General features: G+C 35.4%; 1 protein-coding gene across 4 annotated transcripts in view; it reads left to right on the top strand.

The window, feature by feature from the left end:
- LOC143245754 (protein phosphatase 1 regulatory subunit 12B-like) overlaps positions 1-21911 on the top strand; it is a 119369-nt gene that overhangs the window by 38140 nt on the left and 59318 nt on the right. For all 4 annotated transcript variants that reach the window (XM_076492025.1, XM_076492024.1, XM_076492031.1 and 1 more), the window contains exons 3-5: positions 6859-6977; positions 19365-19527; positions 20898-21042. In XM_076492025.1, coding sequence (XP_076348140.1) covers positions 6859-6977; positions 19365-19527; positions 20898-21042 — 427 coding nt within the window. The remainder of the gene's footprint in view (positions 1-6858; positions 6978-19364; positions 19528-20897; positions 21043-21911) is intronic.

Genomic DNA, 21911 nt, shown 5'->3' with positions numbered 1-21911 from the left:
ATCATGCTGTGGTTCCTTGATATGTGCTCTTTGCAGTGGCAAAGACCATGATGTGAAAGAGACCCTCATTGCATCATTTGCAATTGCTCTCACCCATCCTACTTTCATTCTTGCCCTAAATGGTTGGAAGAAAAAGAAGTGCAGCACTTGAAAATGATTCAAAGCATTCCTTACCTTGAGGTTTGAAAGTTGCTGTCCCCCACTTCATTTTGGGTGTATGCTGCTTTGTTTCATTCCACTACTAGAATGGGAGTGCAGAGGGATCTCTCTGTGTCTCCAAAAGAATCATTCTCCAACCAAATGAGAACTATTTTGACCTCCATGGTTAAGAAAGTTGATGAATCAACATCAACACCCATCTCTATCCCTAACATACATTCCAGCATATCATAAGATCCATCTCCTTTGGTTCCAGGTACGGGCATTTCTGTGGATACATCTTTTACTCCCACCTCAAGATGCAAAACAGTCATTCGTTCACATCATCAGTCGCTAGAATCCTCTTCAACAATGAAGACCTGCTCAATTGACCTAAGGCAGGATCCATAGAGATGGACAGACCTCCCTTGAATAAAGATAATAAAGAAAAAAGACATTTGTCGTAAACAGAAGGGCTCTCCACCCAATTTGCCTACACACAATAAAAATGGCCATCTTGATACAATAGAACTGTTGAGGTTTATGTTCTAATCTGGATGACATCCAAACACTCATTCCTTCTTACCATCCTGTATGTATTTCTTTATAGGAGACATTTCTGAAACCTGCCAACACTGTCACCTTTCAGGAGTTTTCTTTGTACAGAAATGACAGACTGTGTGATGAACAAGTGCATGGAGGAGTGGCATTGTTTGTTGATCAGCATGTGCCCACCATGTCTTTTCCACTCAACACACCCTTGAAGGCCATAGCCATCTGTGTTTTCTTGGGTTGTACCATCACTGTTTGTTCTCTTTACATGTTGCCTGGAGAGACCTATTATCAACCAGACCTTGATGCTCTATTGAATAGTTGCAATCTCCCTTTTTATTCCTGGGGTTTTTTAATGGACATCATCTCCTCTTGGGAAGTGCTGATATTGTTGAAAATGTGTATGCTATCAGATCACAACTTTTCTCTATTTAGTAGTGGTTCTTATACTTATTTTCATGTATCTAGTCAGTCCTTTACAGCTATTGATCTCTCAGTTTGTTCCCCTTCACTATTCTCCCACTTTTCATGGAGGGTTGACAATAACCTGCAAAGCAGTGATAATTTTTCTATAATTTTGAAAGAGACCAGATGTGAGCAATGCCACCTGACCCACAGGATCAGGTAAACTGGCCCTCTTTCACTGCTCTCACAGAACTTGATCCTCTCATCATCTATTAGCCATCAATAGACAACTAAGTGTTAGCAGCAAATAACTGTATTATACAGGTAGATGCTCAGTGTATTCCTATAACTTTGACACAATATTCTTGTCTGTGGTGGAATCCTGCCTGCCATGTGGCACAGAAGGCTCAAAAATGGGCCTGGGATACTTTTCATAGGTATTCTACACTTTTGCACTGCATCATTTTCCAGCAGGCCTGTGCACGTGCTCGGTGGGTGAGATGTCAAAGCCAGAACTACTCTTGGATTAAATTCACAACCAGCATACCTTCTACCACCAGTTCCAACATCATATGGGACAAGATTTGAAAGGTCAGTCTGCAATATAATTCTGTCCCCCTTTCGTTCTAGATATCTGATGGCCAGGAAGTAGCTGATAACCAGAGCATTGCCTATGCTCTAGGTGAAAGCTTTTGCCAGGTATCTAGCACTTTTACTTCTTCCCCCATATTTTTAGCTATTAAAACTCAGGCAGAGCACTCACCTCTTTCCTTAAAAGCTAATTGTCTTTTTGACTATAATTGTTTCTTTAGACTGGTGGAACTCATATTGGCCCTTCATCAATCTGGCAGTACGTTGGTTGGATCTTATGATGTACACTATGAAATGCTGCACCATCTATCTCCTGCTTCTCATGCTATTTTTCTTATTGTTTTTAACTGGATCTGTCAGGACAGTGTTCTTCTTGATGCTTGGTGCTAGGCTATTGTCCTACCTTTCTCTAAGCCTCATAAGGATCCTAAGATTCCTTCAAACTACCATCCAATTGCTTTGATGAGCTGTCTGGGTAAGACCTTAGAGAGGATGGTTAATGCTTTTTTTATTTCATTCCTCGAATCAAACAACCTCCTCTTGCTCACCCAGTGTGGGTTCTGACGACAGAGCTCCACTAAGCACCCCCTGATTTGACTTGAAACATCAATCAGAGTAGCCTTTCTCAAATAACAACATCTTGTATTGATATATTTCGACATTGAGAAAGCTTATGATACAACATGGAGGTATGGCATTTTGCAAGACCTCCATATATATTGGTTATGTGACGATTTCCCCATGTTTATTAAAAAAATTTAATGAACAGGTAATTCCAAGTTCATGTGGATTCAACACTTTCTTGTTCTTTTCTACAGGAATTTGGAGTCCCTCAGGGCTGTGTTTTGAGTGTCACACTTTTCTGTATAAAGATTAATACCATCACTGTTGTAAATAGGCTCTGTGTTGACAACTTTCACACCTCATGTCAGTTGTCAAACATGAGGTATATTGAGTGGCAACTACAGACTGCCCTCCATTGCTTACTAAAGTGGACCACAACAAATTGCTTTACCTTCTCTCTCTCTCTAAAACTTTGCATGCACTTTTGCCACCAATGTGATATTCACCCTGATCCTGAACTTCATATCAGTGAAGTTGTGCTGCCTGTGGTCCCTGAGATAAAGTTCTTGGGGCTTAACTTTGACCATAAGCTGACCTTTATACCACACATCAAGCAGCTATGGGTCAAATGTACAAGAGCACTGAACATCTTCTGTGTCCTGTCTTCCACCACTTGGGGAGCAGATCGATATTCTATGCTAAAGATATATTATACTGTTATTTCATTGAAACTCAACTATGGATCACTGGTCTATGGCTCTGCCAGTACCTCAGCCTGAAAGATGCTGGATCCCATTCATCATCAAGGACTTTGGCTTTGCACTGGGGCTTTCTGTGCTTCCCCAGTTAAGAGCTTATACACAGAGTCTCATGAACCTTCTTTGAACCTCTGCCATTTGCAACTGTCTTTACTATATGCTTCAGAACTTTAATCCTTACCAAAGCATCCCATCTGGGGTTGTTTCTGAGAAAAGCAGATACTCCTGATTGGAAATACTGTTTGTTATTTGCTAAACATCTTTCAAGCCATCCTTCCATTTCTGTTTATACAGATGGATCAAAATCAGGTGACTGTATGGGCTCTGCCATGGTTTGTTGTGTTTGGTGCTGGTGCACAGAATCTCCTCTGTAGCATCTGTGTTCACTACTGAACTGACACGCCATTCTCTTGCCCTGGATCACATAGAAACTAAGCAGTACTCAAACTGCACTGTTTATACTGACTCGCTTAGTTCTCTACTGGCCCTGGAATTGCTTCATGTTAGTTCACACCCTGTTCTTGCCAATATTCAAAACTGACTGGCTCATTTCTCTTTAACATTTACTTCTATCCAATTTTTCTGGATACCAGGCCACGTTGGTATTCAATGGAACAAGCTTGCTGACACCGCAGCTAAATCTATCTGCTCTGGCACTTTCATTGCTGTGCCTGTTCCACACATGGACTATGGTCTTGTATTCAAAGCTCAGCATCATGCAAGTTGGCAGTCATCTTGGAGTGAGCAACGTGAAAATGAGCATTTTCAACTAAAACCCTCCGTTGGACTTTGGCTGTCTTGCTTCCGTAAGGATCGGAGAAAGGAAGGTGTTCTACCTGGACTATGCATTGGTCACACTTTTTTAACTGATCATTTTCTTTACCTATATGCCTGAAAGGTTATTGTATTCTGGGTGCTTTGATTATTTTTGTAGACTGTCTTTTCAGGTTCAACAAAGTACTACCTATAGAATGGTTACTCTGGCCTCTTTTTTGGCACTCATATCAATACTGTATTTCCCCTTTTCAGTTATAACTAGTATAACCTTTTTCTCCATGTCTAACCTCCTGTTTGTCTGCTCCCTTTTTTGTTTCTCTCATTCTAGTCATTCTAGTTTGATTCCACCTGCTTGCTTTTGCATTCACTGACTTGACTGTAATTTTTTGTTTTGTATATTTTCTGGTCTTTTGCTCATCTTCTTATCCTCTGTCATGCTCCCTACTACTCATTCAACCTTACTTTTCTCTCTTCCACCCAGCAGTGTCATTACTCTTGCTTCCTGTGTGGGTTTTATCTTCTCCTTTGCAAGATTTCCAGACACACTTTCTGTGCTTTCTTCCTTTTTTCACAGTCTGTTCTTTCTTTTTTATTCTTTATCTATCAACAGACATGGTGCATATTTTGTAATTGGTCTCTTTGTTATGATTTCTACTCTTCCTGTCCTTCTATCTCTACATCTTGATCTTGTAGAAGTTTTAAAAGACTCTTGAATCAAGAGTTATTAATTTCAACTATTACAGCTTCACCTATTCCTTTAGATTTTCCCATTGTTAATATGTATTCTCCTCTTCTGTTCCTTCTCTTATTTGCAACCTTTATCCTCTTTTTGTGTGGCAGTTCTTCTTGATTGGAGCCTGAATCTTGTTCTTCACACCTTTACTTCTTTTCCCTTTAATCTCTCATTCCCTGTACCATTTTTTCCTTAAGTTCTATTTCTTCCTTTTTGCCTGTGGCCATAGAATATCTGATATTATGTCATTGATGTTTTCCAGTTTCTTTTCTATCATACATATTCTTTTCTCCTTAAAACATCTGTGGCTTGTGAAACAGAGCATTCTCTCCTTTTTCCCTTCCTTCCATTTCACTTTTTTCTTTTTGATCCAGTTTGTTTTCTCTGTCTCATTCATCTCATTTTTATTTGACTTTCATTACCCCTTTCCATGTTTGATGCTGCTGTCTATATATTTAATAAAGTTCCTTTTCTCCCCAAAATATTTCTCCCATCCCTTCATTGGGGGGTTACAGAAGCTCATTCATTTAATTTGTGTTTCATTGAATGTAGTTTGACACCTACTTTTTTGAGTCTCCTCTCACCAAATTCAACACCTTACTCTCTCTGTTTCTGCTCACTGCCATCATTTATTGGTGAAGATCATGTGAGCTGAAATGGGAAATGCACCACATACTTTCATTGCACAATATCTTGATCATCTGGCCTTTTTTTCCTTCAGGATTTGAATTTTATTGCCATTCTACACAGCTTATGAGCTCTGAGTAGGTAAGTCCATCTTCTGCATCTCTTACAGTGGCCCATTTATACCTCTTGCTATCTTGAGTAGCCAGAGATGCCTGCCAAGGCAAAGTTAACTTGAAATTTACACCATGCAACCTTTAAGGTGTATAATGCCCACTGATGAGATGGGGTGTCCCACAAGAATGCTCTAGAGTTTGTTTTAATACTTCATAAGGTCTGTTACTGACTATATTAACTCATAGATTATCCTGGGTAAAGCAGTGTCAGGATTGCTACCTTTCCTTCTGGTCCCAGTTGAATAAACTGTGACCAGTGATGATGATGATGCATACTCTTTTTTCTATCAAAGACCAGATGAACAATGCTTGATTCCACCTGGCTTTGGACTGAATGTATTTGTAATTCACCCCTTTTACTGGCTTACCCCATCCTTCTGCCACCTAGATATTGTTTCCTGGACAACTTGATGTTCGAATGGTGCAAGACCAGACAAGATAAGTCTTTTTGTATGTGCTTGATAGGGACACTCCCTCTACCATGGACTAGACAAAACTAGGCAGGACACGTGTGTAGTCCAGGTGAGGTACACATTTAACACCAGGCTGCCCAGTTGTTAGTTTGCATGAATAGAAGTAGCTTTTCCTTTCTACTTCCTGGTATAGAAGTAAAAATGGTTTGGACCCTCCTACTGTGGATTGGGCTGTGATGGTGCTATGTTTTGGGCTGGAGTTTACCCCAAGAGTATTGTGTAACATATCCTAGACACTGTACATCATCTGGTATGTTCATCCCCCTGTTGTACCCTTTTCATGGTGAAGGTTATCACTCTTTATGGTTTTCTTCCCAAGGGACTCATCTAGTTAACTTCTGTATTGGGCATCTCATACTGAAATGGTGGATGTGAGTGGATATTGACTCTCTGTCAATAGGAGTGCAACACATCTTCCTAGTGCAGCTGACTCTCTCTATATTGAGTAATCCACTTCAAAATTAGCCCAGGAAAGATACACTGTAAGTGGAGAGAGTTGTTGTATGTTACAGTATAGCTGTACCACATGTAGATATGTGATATTAGGTGGAATCCTTAAGACTAGTGAGTAAACATTATGCATATAGAGGGCAGCACAAATTGCAGAAAGTTATTATGTGAAATATATTGAGAAATGTAACTTCATACAAATTCTGAATTAAATTCTTCACAAACATTCAGTTTTACAGATAAGAAACATGAGTAACTTATGTATCACTGTTGTTAGATGTGAAGGACAAAAGAATAATAAAAAATAGAATTAATTACAACTTTTTTATGCTAATCAGTTGAAAGCTATATGTGTTAATTTTATTCGATAATTTTGAATTAAGCTACCTCAATGTATACATTTTTTTTTCTTTCTGTTTGATAAAGTATTTTATCCTGTAACTAATTATATGGTTGTTTTATTGTTGCAAGTAGACATTGAGTGTTACTTAATTTGTAAAACATGATACTGATAGGCTTACCTATACTGTAATATTAGTTGTTATAAACTCTTTAAAATAAGACTATTTTTATGAAAATGTTCATATTATTACCAGATTGTTATCTATTTAACTTAGATACCTGCTCGAAAATGGTGCTTCAGTAGCAATGGTCAACAATGATGGAGAATTGCCAATTGATATTGCTGAATCTGAAGAAATGGAAGAGCTTCTTCAAGCAGAAATTGACAAATTAGGTTTGTGTGCCTCTGTAAAAGTTAGTGTTTATTTTTTCACAGGGATTTGTTTTTGAGAGAGTAACCCAACAATAAGTGTTAACTTACAATCACAACTTATAAAAGGAAGCAATTACATACATTGAGGCAATGCACAAAATCTCAAATTACATTTCTCAAGTGTCATCTATAATGGAATATCAAAATACATAACTACCATTTAAAAAAAGTGATAACAAAAACACCGCTTTAAACATAATTTTATTACATCTAATACTGTATTTATTTTTTGAAGCTAGTGTTTCTAGAAAGACATCTATTATACATTGGAACCATTTATCATTAAAATGTATTTTACACACTTTGGTATGGGTTTTGTAAAGTAGAACAATGTGTCAATTTCCCTTCATTATATCATACTACAATGTGACTCTTATTTATATGATGCTGGAAAAACTTTTATGCAATGTACAGTACACTACTTTGCAAAGTTTTATCCTGTGTGCACATAAATTTGCAATAGGGATCACAATTTTTCCATTTCACCTCTGTTTCTCATCACAGAGAATTTTATTTTTCTCCATTCTTAGAGTGCATATGTGATGTGAATTACCTGTAATTGTAAGGTAACCTTTTATTTATCATGAATTTATGTAACATCTGTTCATGGTATGGGTATACACCAGTTAGTCCTGATAATGAAACTAAAATGAACCAGTTGTTAAGTGGATTTTATTAAATACATACAAACTGTATACATAGCTTATGAATGGATTATATAAAGTTTGTAAAGTTAACATGTTTTTATGAAACTACTATGAGTTATCAGCTTTCGTTTTAATGCCATCTTATTTTGTTGTTGGAAGCTATAGTGTAAATTCATATGTTTCAAATATCAACTATTGATACAGTACCTACCTACCCTCACAAGGGTAGCTATTCTCTTTCATCGCTGACCTCTATATATGAACTTTTTCTTCATGCATGCCACAAACCTTCCACCCCCTCTGTTCTAATTGGAAGATAGTAGTGTGCCTCTCATGCAAATCATAATATATTACTAATTAATCAGTTGGAGCATGATATGCTCACATGATGCATGTGGCTCCCTCTACTGAACCCTCATTTCTCATGTGGTACTGATCGAGACTAGATGTCTTTCTTTTGTTCCATTTAAGACTTGAAGTGGTTTATTTTCATTCAACTTGCAGTTTATTTAGTTTAATTTCCAACATTTTTCACTTTCATTTTAAAAGTATTTACTTACTCGTGTCTTGCTACCAAATTTTTCACTTATTTGAAGGATGTCAAGGGCATGCATTCTGCATCTTACATTACCATTTCATGTACATCTAATTTGTCTAAACTCTTCCTTCAGCCTACAGGTACAAGTGATCCATTTGGAGATTTTTCAGCACTTATTTGTGGGGAGTTTGTATGTTATATGGATAATATTTGTTTTCCACATATGCCTTTTGTTCCTGACAATGCTTATGATGATTTTAGTAGTTTTTTTCCCAGAGTTCATTGTTCCTTCCCATCCACTGCTTAAGGATTCTGTTTGGCCATTGGTGGTTTCTTTGGATTGTATTCCTCAGGTATGTGATGTTTTGTCTGTTGCTTCAAAATCTTGGACCCACATCCTGCTCTTTTACATCATTCTGTCCACCAACTGTAATTGGTTTTCTTCTATCCCCTATTATTCAAGTTCATTTTGTATATTTTGCCTCCTCTGTACGTGATGGCATTAGTATCACTATTATTAGGTTCAGTTTTGCCCATTAGGGACAGGGGTTCTGAATTTCCTGTACACACCTCACAGGTGCTTTGCATTCTTATCTTTGTTTTACCATGCTGATTTTGATGCAGTACCAATCCATCTCCTGTCAGGAGCTCTTCACTGGATCCCTGAAGTTTTATTTTGTGGCTGTCCTCTCCCACTTCACTTTCACATTGGTCTGTTTATTGTCTTTAGTTCTGTCCCTGCAAATGGTAATTTGTTGTTAGATTTTTTGGAGTCATGATGCCTTGTTTTAAAGGACACATTCTTCCAACCCCTTATCTTCAGGTCCTTCCTGTGGCTTCACTTTTTTGTAATATTTATGTTTGACATGATTCTGGGGTCTTTGAACTCAATTGTCACTTCTGTTATACAACACTCAACCCTTTTTTTTCCAGTAGTCCATTTATCCCTGTTGTAGTGGATTGTGGTACCAATTCCTGTCTCTTAAGCTGCCCCTTCTTTGCCTTTGCCTGTTTCTTCTTCGACTGATCAAGCTGGATGTCTACTATGCTTATCTGCACATTCTTATCTTGAGCATTCTCATTCTTATTTTCAGTTTATTCATCATGGGGCAGTGTACTGATTTTGCTTCTTCAATGTGTATTCACTAAAACTGTTCTTTACACATTGAACCATCCTTCCTGTCTTCTTTTTCTATTGATCATTTCTTTCTTCATTTCATCACAATGGCTTGTGAGGGTACCTCCTCCATTTTTCTTCCTGCTCTTTCTCATTTTACCCTTATCTTAATCTGCATAGCATTCTATCCCAGTGCATGCTCATACAATTATATTTCCCATGCAGTATCCTTCAAGGGTTCCTGTTACCAACTAATTATTCCTGGGTTACTCTCTTCTTCTCTGATCTTCCTCCCTTTATCCATTCTCATTTGGATTTATTATTTCTTCCTGTTGGCTTATTCCTCTTGTCCCCTTCCCATCTTCTGTTCTTCCATTTTACTTCATGTACAGTTTTATTCATCATCTTTTCCCTTGCTTTTCCTCTTGGCCAGCCTTTGGAGGAGATTCTATGATTGACCACAATGTTGATGTTCACCCCTCATTATCTCCATCACATTGTGGATTTTGTATCCTTAAGGTATCATTTACCACCTGTAGCTATATTTCACACTTCAGTGCAACTATAACACTGGACAAGTCTTTATTAATAGTTTATTTTCGTACATAGGTCCTTGCTTTGAATTCATCTCTTGCATCCTATTCTGTGGTGAGTGATGCCTGGCCAGGTATTATTTATTAACAAAATCTCCCCTGTATGTCATGTTCACTCATTCATGGCTCCATATAGTCACCACTGAGATGAATGTTCCACAAGATCATAAGGTTTTCTACCTCACAATTACTGCTTCATAAGCATGTCCATTCCAGACTATGCCATACCTTGAGTGAATAACTTGGTGTGGTTTGCTCTTCAAAACAGGGATTTGTGGTCTCCCACTGCACTGTCTCCTGTAATGATCATCCAGACTTCCCAACACAATGTCTCCCCACCTTCTCCTCCTCAAGTTGAGTATGGGAGTCCTTGCCACTGGAGTGGTGGACTATGGATTTTTCCTCCAGAATGGTTGCCACTAAAATAGTTGGCTTTAACCATTTAGTTGAGAGTGGGGCAGTGCTGTTCATCCATCTTGTTAAAGATTTACATGGCCTTATGATACCATTTACATTTTCACAAGAGTTGATCTACCTCAAATTGGATAAAGTTTCCTTCATACACTATTCACTTACATGTATTGTTATACATTCCATAAAACCTGAAATGTGCTGTTGCACAAGCAGTTCATCCCTTTGGTTAAGTACCCTCATCCTACCCACATAGGATCTTGGCTCCCCATTGAGGAAATTTTATATCCGACTGAACCAGTCTGCTTTATTCCTTGCACAAGTTAAATGCATCTCCTTAATACCAAATTGCTAATCCTGAATTGCTGTAAGGTGTTGGTCCTTGTGTAGTTCCCAGATGGTGTTGAATCTTATTCCTCACTTTTTATGTTTGTTCTGATGGTATGGTTCTCATCCTACCCTTGATGGATGACAGTTCCCCACAGAGAGGCTTTTGGATGCAGTTGATCAACTGAGTATGGTCCAACACACCTGAGACACACTGCACTTCACATTGTTTGCCCTTTTCTTTCCCAAATTATTCTGACCTGGGTCAGAAGTGTTGTAGTGTCTCTCCATCTGGTCTCTGTATCTCTTTTTCTCATGATCTTTGGTATCCTTCAGATGCTTTTGAGGGTGCTCCTTTGTACTGGTTGCTCTTCTTCTCAATGTGGGATTCTATCTATTCTTGTGAGAGTAGGTAAGTAGTGTATTGGAAGTTATAATTTTTATACACTGAAAATTATTTTCGATAGGCACTTACCTTTCTCACACTTCCCACCCTTCTTCCCCACTTTTTCTCGTGCTTGCTCCTTCTGCCAAACTTCAAACTGAGGGTTTGTAAGAGGAGTGTAGAGGGAGCCACATGCATCAAATGAGAATTTCCTGTTCCTGTTGGTTAATTAGTAATGCATTATTATTTGCATGAGAGACACATTGGAATTTTCCAATTCCCACAAGGAAGGGAGTGGAAGGCTTGTGGCACAAGTAAAGAAATAAGTTTGCATACAGAGGGCAACATTGAATGGGAATAATTAATATTTTGAATGGAGGTATGTACTGATTGGAAATGCATTTTCAGTGTAGGGAAGTTATAACATTGAACTTATGACTGAATGTTGTAGAGAAAGAAATTATAATAAGGGGAAAAAAAAGGGGTTGGCATTTTTTCACACAAGTTTTGATGGAGAAAATGGGTTTTTGTTACATAATTGCTAAAATTTTTTTTCTTTTAAAAAATTAGTATGAGGCATCTAAGTATACTATTCTATTGAGTTTTAACACATTGCAGTGCAATAACTTTAATAAATATCTACAATAGGAACATTTAACATGCTTCCTAGAAAAAACTAGTTAAAACATATGTAAGACTGATTTGCAGGTATTTATATATAATGGTAAAATGTTGTTGATTTAAAATATTTACTGTTAATAAATTGGTTTAGGTATCTGTAAAGTAAGAAACGAAAAACATGATTTACAGATGTGGATATGCTATTGTTCATAATGCTTCATTCAACAGTAACTTTGTTTGTTAGACACATCATCAATATCAAAGATATGACATTTTACTCTCCATCATTGTGACACTCATTAAAGCCGCCCCAGATATATTTTGTATGTATATCATTTATGTTTGTTATGGGGGCAGTGAGATTCTCTAGACAAGCTTGCACTACATTCAGCAACTGTCTGCAATTACACTTCCAGCATCATTGGATGACTTCAAGTAATTCATCTTTACATTTCTGACTCCTATCTACCTATCTCTTTCCCCCTGCACAAAGACCCAGCAATACTTCATGATATAAGCCACAATATCACTAGGATCATTGAGTCAGACTATCTGTGTTGACTTCTGTTGTTCAGTTGTTGCTAGTATTTATTGTTTCTCTTCTCTTGTGTTAAATGTGAAAACATCATGAAGAGCTTTGAGTATGGCATTTGGCAAAATATGCATCAGTCCTTGAATAGTAACTGTGCTTTAGAAACCCAATAGTCTTGGTTCTCCAACTGATGGCAGCCATCCCTGTTTCTTTATAACTATTCTAGTTGTGTTATAAGCAAAGTAATAGTCAAAAATGGCATTTCTGTGTGACAACTGCAGTTGTTACTATTAAGACAAATGATATTAAATGCTGTTAATGAGCTTGATTGCAGAAGTTTCACTGTGTATGTGCATTAGCAAGATTTCTGTATTACTAACACACTTTTTAGTGTGACCTGGTAGTCTTCTCTCATTATTGCTAAAGTTTAGTAATACTGCACTGTGTAATATTGCCTTTTTCATGCAACCACTATAAATAATTAATAAAAGTATGACAGCCATTCTTAAACTTTGACAGTGCTATAAATTATTTTATTCATATGTGATATAATTAGAAAGCCTGTAGACAGTTGTAGTGAAAACCAATTAGTCAAGTGGGTGTAACTAAAATATTTAATCAGATTTTAAATGTGCAAGTACTGTTGTATGTGACAGTAAAACTAACCAAATCAAAAGTGATGGTCTTTATAATTTACTAAAAGTAGTTTGGTCTTTTGAAAATATATATTCATTGTTAAAATTGTGTGTATTTCATAGTTTTATGAAAAAAAAACAATACAGAATATAATTATAATGTTTCTTACAAACAAAAGCATAAACTGGTTTTAAGTAGAGAAGTTTAACTGCTTAATATTGATTACTGAACTCAAACAATCAAAATCATTCTAAATGCATGAAACTCAAAGCTACTACCAGGTATTGCTAAGATAAAATGTTATGTGTGTGTGTATATATTGATAATTTTTTGTAAAAAACATATTACTATAAATAATTTTAAAATCATTGTTTATAACAACATTCCTGAGAAATGGAAAATGAAATATTTTCAAAATATTATGTAATATTTTGATTCTCTTCTACTTTGAAAAAATGTGAATTATTGGCACTGTGTTTGTGGTGGTTAATTTTTAGTTGATAAACCATTTTTATAAAACTAAGTAATGCAGAATAAAAAGTATGAAGATTTAATATACTACTTTCCTGTCATGATATATAGATTTTATATATTACTTTACTGTCATGATTTATAGATTTAATATATTACTTTCCTGTCATGATTTATAGATTTAATATATTACTTTCCTGTCATGATTTATAGATTTTATATATTACTTTCCTGTCATGATTTATAGATTTTATATATTACTTTCCTGTCTTGGTTTATAGATTTTATATATTACTTTCCTGTCATGGTATATAGATTTAATATATTACTTTCCTTCTTGGTATATAGATTTAATATATTACTTTCCTCTCCAGATATATAGATTTAATACATTACTTTCCTTTCAAGATACACAGATTTAATACATTACTTTCCTCTCGTGATACATAAATTTATTTCATTACTTTCCTGTCACGATATATAGATTTAAAAAGGATTCCTTAATGTAACATTTTGAGGTGTTGGTTCAGATGATTGATTACTCTATAGCTCAGAAGTTATTTATTTAAATCACAATGTTTTTTTATTCATTGTTTAACTAGAAATTTTATGAAATTGTTTTGTTGATTTTTGGTAAATAATTTTAAAAGTTATAACTAAAATAAATGCATATCTCCTCTCCCACCTTTAGCTGTTATTCAACCACCATGGCTTGTTCCTTTGACCATTTAAGCAGTGGTCTGATTTTTTTTCTCGCTTACTCCAGTCTTTTATACTTCACTCATGATACTCTTCACCTATATCAATTGCAACCTGTATCCTAGTACCCTACCATTATTGGCATTTCTGGTGCACAAGGGTCAGATACTACAGTTCTCTAGGGACTTGCATCAGCTTCATATGGATTATGCCATATCATACGTTTTTTGTTTTTTTCTCTCATCACTTTCATTCCATCATACCATGCACATACCATTTTAAGGACAGGCAGTTAGTGTTGGTACTGTCTCATCAATTGTCAGACCATTGTATCCTGTTTCTACTTTTATAAACAACAAAGGCAGGCTTCTCTTTCAGAACTGTTCTTGTTCCAATTCAGTATGTGTGTCATCAGTCTGCATATTTTTTATTTTTCATTTTGTCACTCACTCAGGATCAACTGATTCCCATTCTTCTGAATGCTGTAATATAAGACTCTGTGTTCTTATTCACCTCACCTTCTCCCACTACATGGATGGTTCTTTATCATCTGGGAATGTTGTCATCATGTAAATCCCTCATGCCTTTGCAACAAGAACACAAGCCATACTTTTATTGATCTTTATGTGACTAAGAATCATAAACATCAATTCACTTGATACCCCAGTTTCCTTAGTCAGGATCATTCTTTGGTCTTAAGGGGTTGTTAAATTGGGACAGTAGTACAATTTGAGTTATTCTTCTGTCACTTTTGTGGAGAGTTCCATCTCTTTGCAGATGCTTTATTTCAAGGATTGGGTGCATATATCAACATTCAGAAATTTCCAGGGTATATCCACAGGTAAGAAGGATTCCCTATACAATGTTTTTATCTTTCTTGCTTTTCAACAAACACACCTTCCTGATCTGGGCTTATTAAAGGGCAGATCATCAGGCTTCACTCTGACACTGAATTGACTCTCATTTTGCAACCCTAATTGGTGGGTTGGTCTCTCATTGACTCACACAACTTCTGACAATTTGATCACCAGTAACTCATCTTTAGACTTTTGCATTAGATGTATTCCATCAGAACAGTATGGTATTACAACTCTAAGCCTTATCTCCACTTCATATGTTATTGATATCCTGTTGTTAGCACTAGATTAGCTGCTACACCTGAGTCTCTGTTTCTGTAGTCACTTCCAGTATGTCCAACTTTTTCACATCTTTTTTAGTTTATCTCTATGGAGGCGAGCATGATTTGATATGGTACACATGGTTATCCAAAAGCTCAAGCCTCTGACGTGTTGGTTATGACCTCTTTCACATAGTATCAGGGTTTAATTTCTAAGGTTGCCATATACCTGTCTCAGTTTCCATTTAGTCCAAAAGGCACATTCATCAGTGGTAATGAAGTGCATATTAGCAATAGTATATTGAGAGGAAGTTAAATCCTATTTAATCAGTGGTGTCAGCCATAACTTATTTTTTGATCTTGCTCTTTGGCAAAAGTTTTTGCATCTACCACAATCATCTTATTTAAATTGGCCTTATCAACTGTAGTTTAATTACCTTAACTACATATTGTTTGAATCCTCTGTTCTCTTCAGATTTCTAATATTGCTTTGGGTTCTTGGTCTCAAATGACCATTCCAGTCACCTATCAGATCTGTTAAGGTCACATTATGTGTTCATTCACAACATCTGTTTGGGACCTGACTTTTATGCCATGTATTCTTTTTTACCTGGATGTTTATTTTTCATAGCTGCTGACCTATAAATATCACCAGTTAGAGTGGTTTGAGTTGTTTGGTGACAGATCACTTTCTCATCCTTTCTACATCATCAGAAATACTGAGCTCCTTTCCTATCTGATAGTGTGCTGGGTAAGGAGTTCACTATTTCTGTCTGATTTATCTGATTACTATTACTTGGTATCCAATTAGCTTTTAAACTTGGTCATGTTCAGTGAGGCAATTGAAAGTTTTGTTGCCTGCACTAATAACTTCAGAAATAACTAGACAATGCCTTTTATTCTGGGCAGTCTTTGAAGGCAAGATATCTTCTGCAAGTCACATCTAATCAGATTTCACTTTGTTTATAGCAACCCAGTGTGTGGGCCTCCCCCAGTACCCTCATCTTATGTTATTTGCCTGATTTTGCAGTCTCTTTATGTGAGGAATTTTGCCTACTTCCTGTAGTTATCTTAACTATTTTTGCTAGATTATTCAGAGAGGTGAGTATTTTTATTTCTACCTTTTAGAGTCTCTCACATTGTCTTCACGAGATCCTACTTTATGGTGAGTGTTGTCCAGCCAGGTGTGCTTTTGTTAAACTAATTCCACTCTAGCAACCACTAACTCAGTATACTTTATATAAGCTGCAACCAGGTTTGTAGAAATTAGGTATTCTATATGAGACCACCAAGGAGCTAACCAGGTGATATTATTCTATGTTGGACTGCCAATCATGGATTATCATGAGTAAAGCATAAGGGAATCCTCCCCATTCCTTCTGATCTTTGGATTGATTAAATTGAGGCCAGTTTGCTCTCAGAAATTTAGGGAACTTGGTTCACCTATTGCACTGTTCCTCAGAAATTCCCAATGTTCACCTCCCCCTAGATTCTACTGATGGAGCAAGGGAGCTCTTACCACACTTGGTTTCCAGTTACTGGGGTGATAGACAAAGACTTTTCCTCCAGAATGTTAGAGTAAATTCCTCCACTCATGGAAAACAGGGTGAAGCTGAGTCCCTCCATCCTGTATCTCTGTTTTTTTCCAGATGTTAGTAGGAACAGCATCAACTTATGTGAGATTCTACTCATAATACCAGTTCAAATTTGATGCTTAGCTGTCTGGTTGGGGTGTGCTTAGACTTTGTTTTTGATCAGTATAGATTTGGTACATTGTTCATAAAAGGGAGTTCATGATCTCATAATTTTGAACACAGAGTGCTCCATCCCTGTGTCTTTGGTTGAACACTGTTATTAAACACCCTCTTCATAATTTCAGGTTCAACTAGAAATGTACCATATTCACACAGTTTGGGAATAAAGATGTATGTTCATATTTTTATACTAGATGAGTTCTGTTTCTTGTGGATGAGTAAGACTTGTATGATCCTGTCATTTCAAACCTGCGGTGTTGCCTTTAGAACTTTCTCAGGTGGAGGAGAAGGTTTATCTTCTTTGATGTTGTGTAGTTTCTCATTGTGATTCTAGTGGCTTGAAATGCATCACAATAGTTACATGTTGGGATTCACTTGTATATGTGGGTCATTTCATGCAAACTCACCCAGAAAAAAAGAACTTTTCCCCAGTTTATGTCATATATTTTTCTTGAAAAGAATTCAAGCAAAAACTTTGTTTGATTTATTCAGCCATGCAAAATCCTAAACCTGTACTGCATGCCTGAATAAATTAAAATGAAGTTGTTTGCTTAAATTTCTTTTCAAGGAAATCTATGACATGAACTGGGAAAAGTATCTTTTTCTGGGTGAGTTGGCATGGAATGACCCATATATCTTGTAATGTTGTGGTTCAATTGCCCCAACAACCAACTTGGGATATGGGTACCAAGATTTCTTTATTCCAACTCCAACTAGTAGAACCTCAGCTACTGGTTGTGATTGGATGATAGTGATGGTCACTTGTATACAATTCCACGCATTATACAGAAAATAAGTTCAAAGTGAAGAGCATACCTGTTCTGGATATATCAGGTCATCCCATAAAAAATGTCTGAAAATTTAATACAGAAAGTGCATCATCATTTCTGTATTTGTAGAAGGCTTTATTGTCTTTAAAAAAGACAATAGTACAGCAGAAACTACACAAAACATTCAAAGTGATTATGGTGCAGAGTCTCCCAATGAAGGAAAATGTCAAAGATGGTTTCAGAAGTTCAGATCAGGTGACTACAGCTTAAGTGATGTGCAATGTTCAGTTCATCCTGTTGAGTTTAATGATGACTTGCTGCTGGCTACACTTAATGAAGATGGTGCTGTAACAGTTGAAGAACTAGCACAAAAGCTTAGTTTAACCCCTATTCAACAGTTCATTGTCATCTGCAACATGTTGGAAAGGCATCAAAACTTGGAAAATGGGTCCACCATGATTTGACAGAAGCTAACCTTAGAGCAAGAGTGGACATTTGCACTCTCGTGAATGTAACTCACTTTTTTTTGGACAAGTTAGTAACCAGAGATGAAAAATGGATATTTTATAAAAAATATTAAGCACTGCAAACAATGGCTCGGTGCAGGTAAACTGGCTAAAGCACAGCCCAAAATGGATCTCCATCCTAGGAGAGTCTTGTTAAGCATTTGGTGGGATATTGTTGGTGTGATCCACTTTGAGTTGCTACCACTCAATGTAATGATTAAATGAGACTTCTATTGTCAACAGTTATAGTGCTTGAATGTTGCACTGAAAGAAAAGAGGCCTCTTTTGATCATTTGTAAAAGTGTTGTGTTACACCATGATAATGTATGGCCCCATACAGCAAGGATTACATCTGCAAAGATTGAAGAGCTAAACTGGGGAAAACATCCACATCCTCATTATTCTCCAGACCTTGCCCTATCTAATTATCATTTGCAGAACTATCTTGATGGAAAAGAGCTTGGAATACATGAAGATATCAAAACTACCCTCTCTCCATTCTTTTCCTCAAAACCCCAAGAATTTTATAGAAATGGCATTCAGAAGCTTGTGGATCATTGGCAGGAAGTAATTAATAATAATGAAACATATATTATTGATTAAATAACATTAAAATCATTTTAAATCCTTTCTCTTTTTCTGAACCTAAAATTGGACATTACTTGAGGGATGACCTGATAGTACAACTTCCCCTCTAAGATGCCAATCTTCTGTTGAAACCCCCATGATCTGTGGAGGTGTTTGATGCATTAATAATGTTCTCACCTTCTCAGTGTGAAATTCTAGCTGTAGTGTGAGGGGAGACATGCAAGTTTTAGAAGTTAATTTTCTTACATCAAAAATGTATTTCCAGTAATACCTACCTCCTACACTCTCCCCTTCCTCCCCACCAAGAGCAGTATTAAGGCTGAGATTGAGTTAGTTTAGATAATATTATCTGAATGAAGTGCTTATGTACAGTACCAAAGGCACCTGAGAGGGATATGATAGACTGGAGCAAGTGAGAAAAAAAATAGCTAATACTTAGATGGGTAAAGGGAGAAACTGGTGGTTTAATGACAGCTATAAGTGTGAGAGAAGTTAGGTATTATTGGAAATACATTTTGGGTTTAGCAATATAAATAGGAATTATATATACATAAGTAATATAAATCTATTAATGTAATCTGTTTTCTGAATTCCTGATTCTTGATTAGCTCATCTGCAATTAATGTTGTGTTTTAGGAATTGACTGTGATGCTGCACGGACTGAAGAAGAACGACTTATGTTGCAGGATGCTCAAGACTTTCTTGTAAAAAATCAAAATTTTAATGATAAAATTCATCCAAAGACTGGAGCAACAGCTCTCCATGTAGCTGCTGCAAAAGGCTATATTAAAGTATTGAGGTAACTCAAGATGTGTGTCATTAGACATTGCTTTAGATGTTTGTATTTTTTAACTAAATTTTTGAAATATCAACCAACTTAACATTTGATTTCAAAGTTATCTTGCTTATTAGATAAATTTAAAATAAAGGACTGCTTTTTCTTGTTTACTGTTTAATTTACTCATAATGAATTTCAAAAGAGACCCAAAACTTGGGTACTTTTGAATTGGTGAGTTTTCTGTGTCACTTTCATAATATTTTTTGTATGTAAATGCACATTTTTTGCCAGTTTTTGTGCACTTAAAATAACAGAAGTGAAAAACTTCTATCATGACTCTAATATATAGAGAAGATATATAAGTAGCCAAGTGATCTATATGTGTACATGGTTTGCTTTATCAACTTAAAATTAATCTTTTTTGGTAGGGGGTTAGATGAAGTCAATCTTAAAATGTATTTTTTGTCAACATATAGAAAGTAAAGATTATGTTGCAATTTTGACAAACAGTATGAAACAGACTGTTCTTCTTTCACACACAAAATATTAGTTTTACAATCATATAAATTTTTTTACATTAAATTATGAGTATTTAACATTGCTTACAGCTGAAATTTGAATAAAACTAGAAAATTTTAACCAAAAATTAAATATTCCTACGGTTACTACATGAAAAACCAATTTTCTATTAATTTATGTTCTCGTAAGAATATAATCTTAAACATCATTAATTTGTTAAATATTACTTAGAAATAAAAATACTTTTGTTTTACTTCAATGATTGGAATGCCTTCTATTAAATGCTGAAATTTACAATAATAACAGTGTCTTAAATAAGCTTATAACTTCTGCAACAAGCACTCAAATAACATTTTAACTAAGTTACCTTCTGTTTTCTATTAAGGAATCTTGAGCAAAATTTGAGATATTCTCACGTACAAGTCATAGCCATAATAACTTGAGGCCAAGGAGAATAAAATGTAGTTTATATCCTGAATGACCTAAAGGAATAGACTAGAAAGAAGTTGGCAGTGTAATGAAAACAAAATGTATTATTAAACATAGACACAAATATATTTCAGCAGATATGTGTACATCAAACAAAGGACAGCACTAATATTTTACTTAGAAACTTTCAGAAATGTTGGTGAACAAGAAGTGTTCACCTTTTGAGGTAAAAGAGAAAGATATATCAGGTATTTTTTGAAATATTACAAATATCTTTTCTAATAATATCCATAAATCTTTAGGTCTATGTCTTCTTAAGTGGTCTTATTTTGATTTGAAGTGGCTCTATATGGCACATATTTTATGCACGTAATTTTTTAACTGGTCAATAGAAATTTAAGCATCAACTTTTAATCTGTAAAACTCTTCACATTTGGCCACAGCTTACTGATCAAAGCTGGCTTGGATTTGAACATCCAGGACAATGATGGATGGACCCCTCTTCATGCTGCTGCACATTGGGCCCAGAAAGAAGCTTGTGAACTCTTAGCTGACAACCTTGCAAATATGGATATTCAAAATTTTGTTGTAAGTTATTTTTCTGTCATATAAGGTAAAATGACTTGAAAAAAATTCTGTGTATATATATTTGTTAAATATATACATGCAGAAATAGATGGTCAGTACAATTATTCGAAGTGTAGTTTTAATTTTGAGTTTATATTTTTGATTTGTAACATTTATTTCAGAAATTGTAGAAACTTAATCTGTAAATGCATATTTGTCTTTTGAAATGTAGTAATGAAAAACACATTTGTCACAAATGAAATTTCAGTGCTAGTGATTGACATCAAGGTAATAAGAATAAGTAATAAAATATTTTCTTGTTTGGGGAAGTCTGCTGGAGAAGTGCTTTTGTTTTAGTTGTATATTCAGAATATGTACATAAAACATTATTTAAATAAAATAAGTTACTTGTTTATGGTTGTCTTTTTTTGTTTATATTCTTTACTTATAATTTTTTATCTCTGTTGTTTCAATAGATCAGATATGTATAATTATTAAAAAATAGAGATTCAAGTGTGAAACTTGGCATGTATGTCCGAATTGAATCAGTTTTATACATAAAACTTTTGCCATCTTATGATTCAGGATGGCCACCATTTTTTTTTCAATACACCAGTTTAGTTAGGTGTTAAATTTCTAAACTGAAGTATCAAAGTTGAGTAGTTTATATATTTTGCTAAAAATGTTAGAAAATAATTACTTTTATACTGCAGATAATTGTAAAATAACTTTTATTTTAATCAACATTTTGCTTTTGTGTATTCTTAAGGGTTAGTACATACAATTGTTTGATACTAGAATAATCAGAAATTGTAAAACTGCTTTGTAATATAACAAATATTCTAATATCAAACAATTATATGTATTAATCTTGAAGAAACCAGAAATTT

Source organism: Tachypleus tridentatus, chromosome 1 (assembly GCF_004210375.1).
Source record: "Tachypleus tridentatus isolate NWPU-2018 chromosome 1, ASM421037v1, whole genome shotgun sequence".
Lineage (NCBI taxonomy): Eukaryota > Metazoa > Arthropoda > Merostomata > Xiphosura > Limulidae > Tachypleus > Tachypleus tridentatus.
Note: the sequence above shows the minus strand (reverse complement) of the source record. Positions and strands in the feature narration are given on the sequence as shown.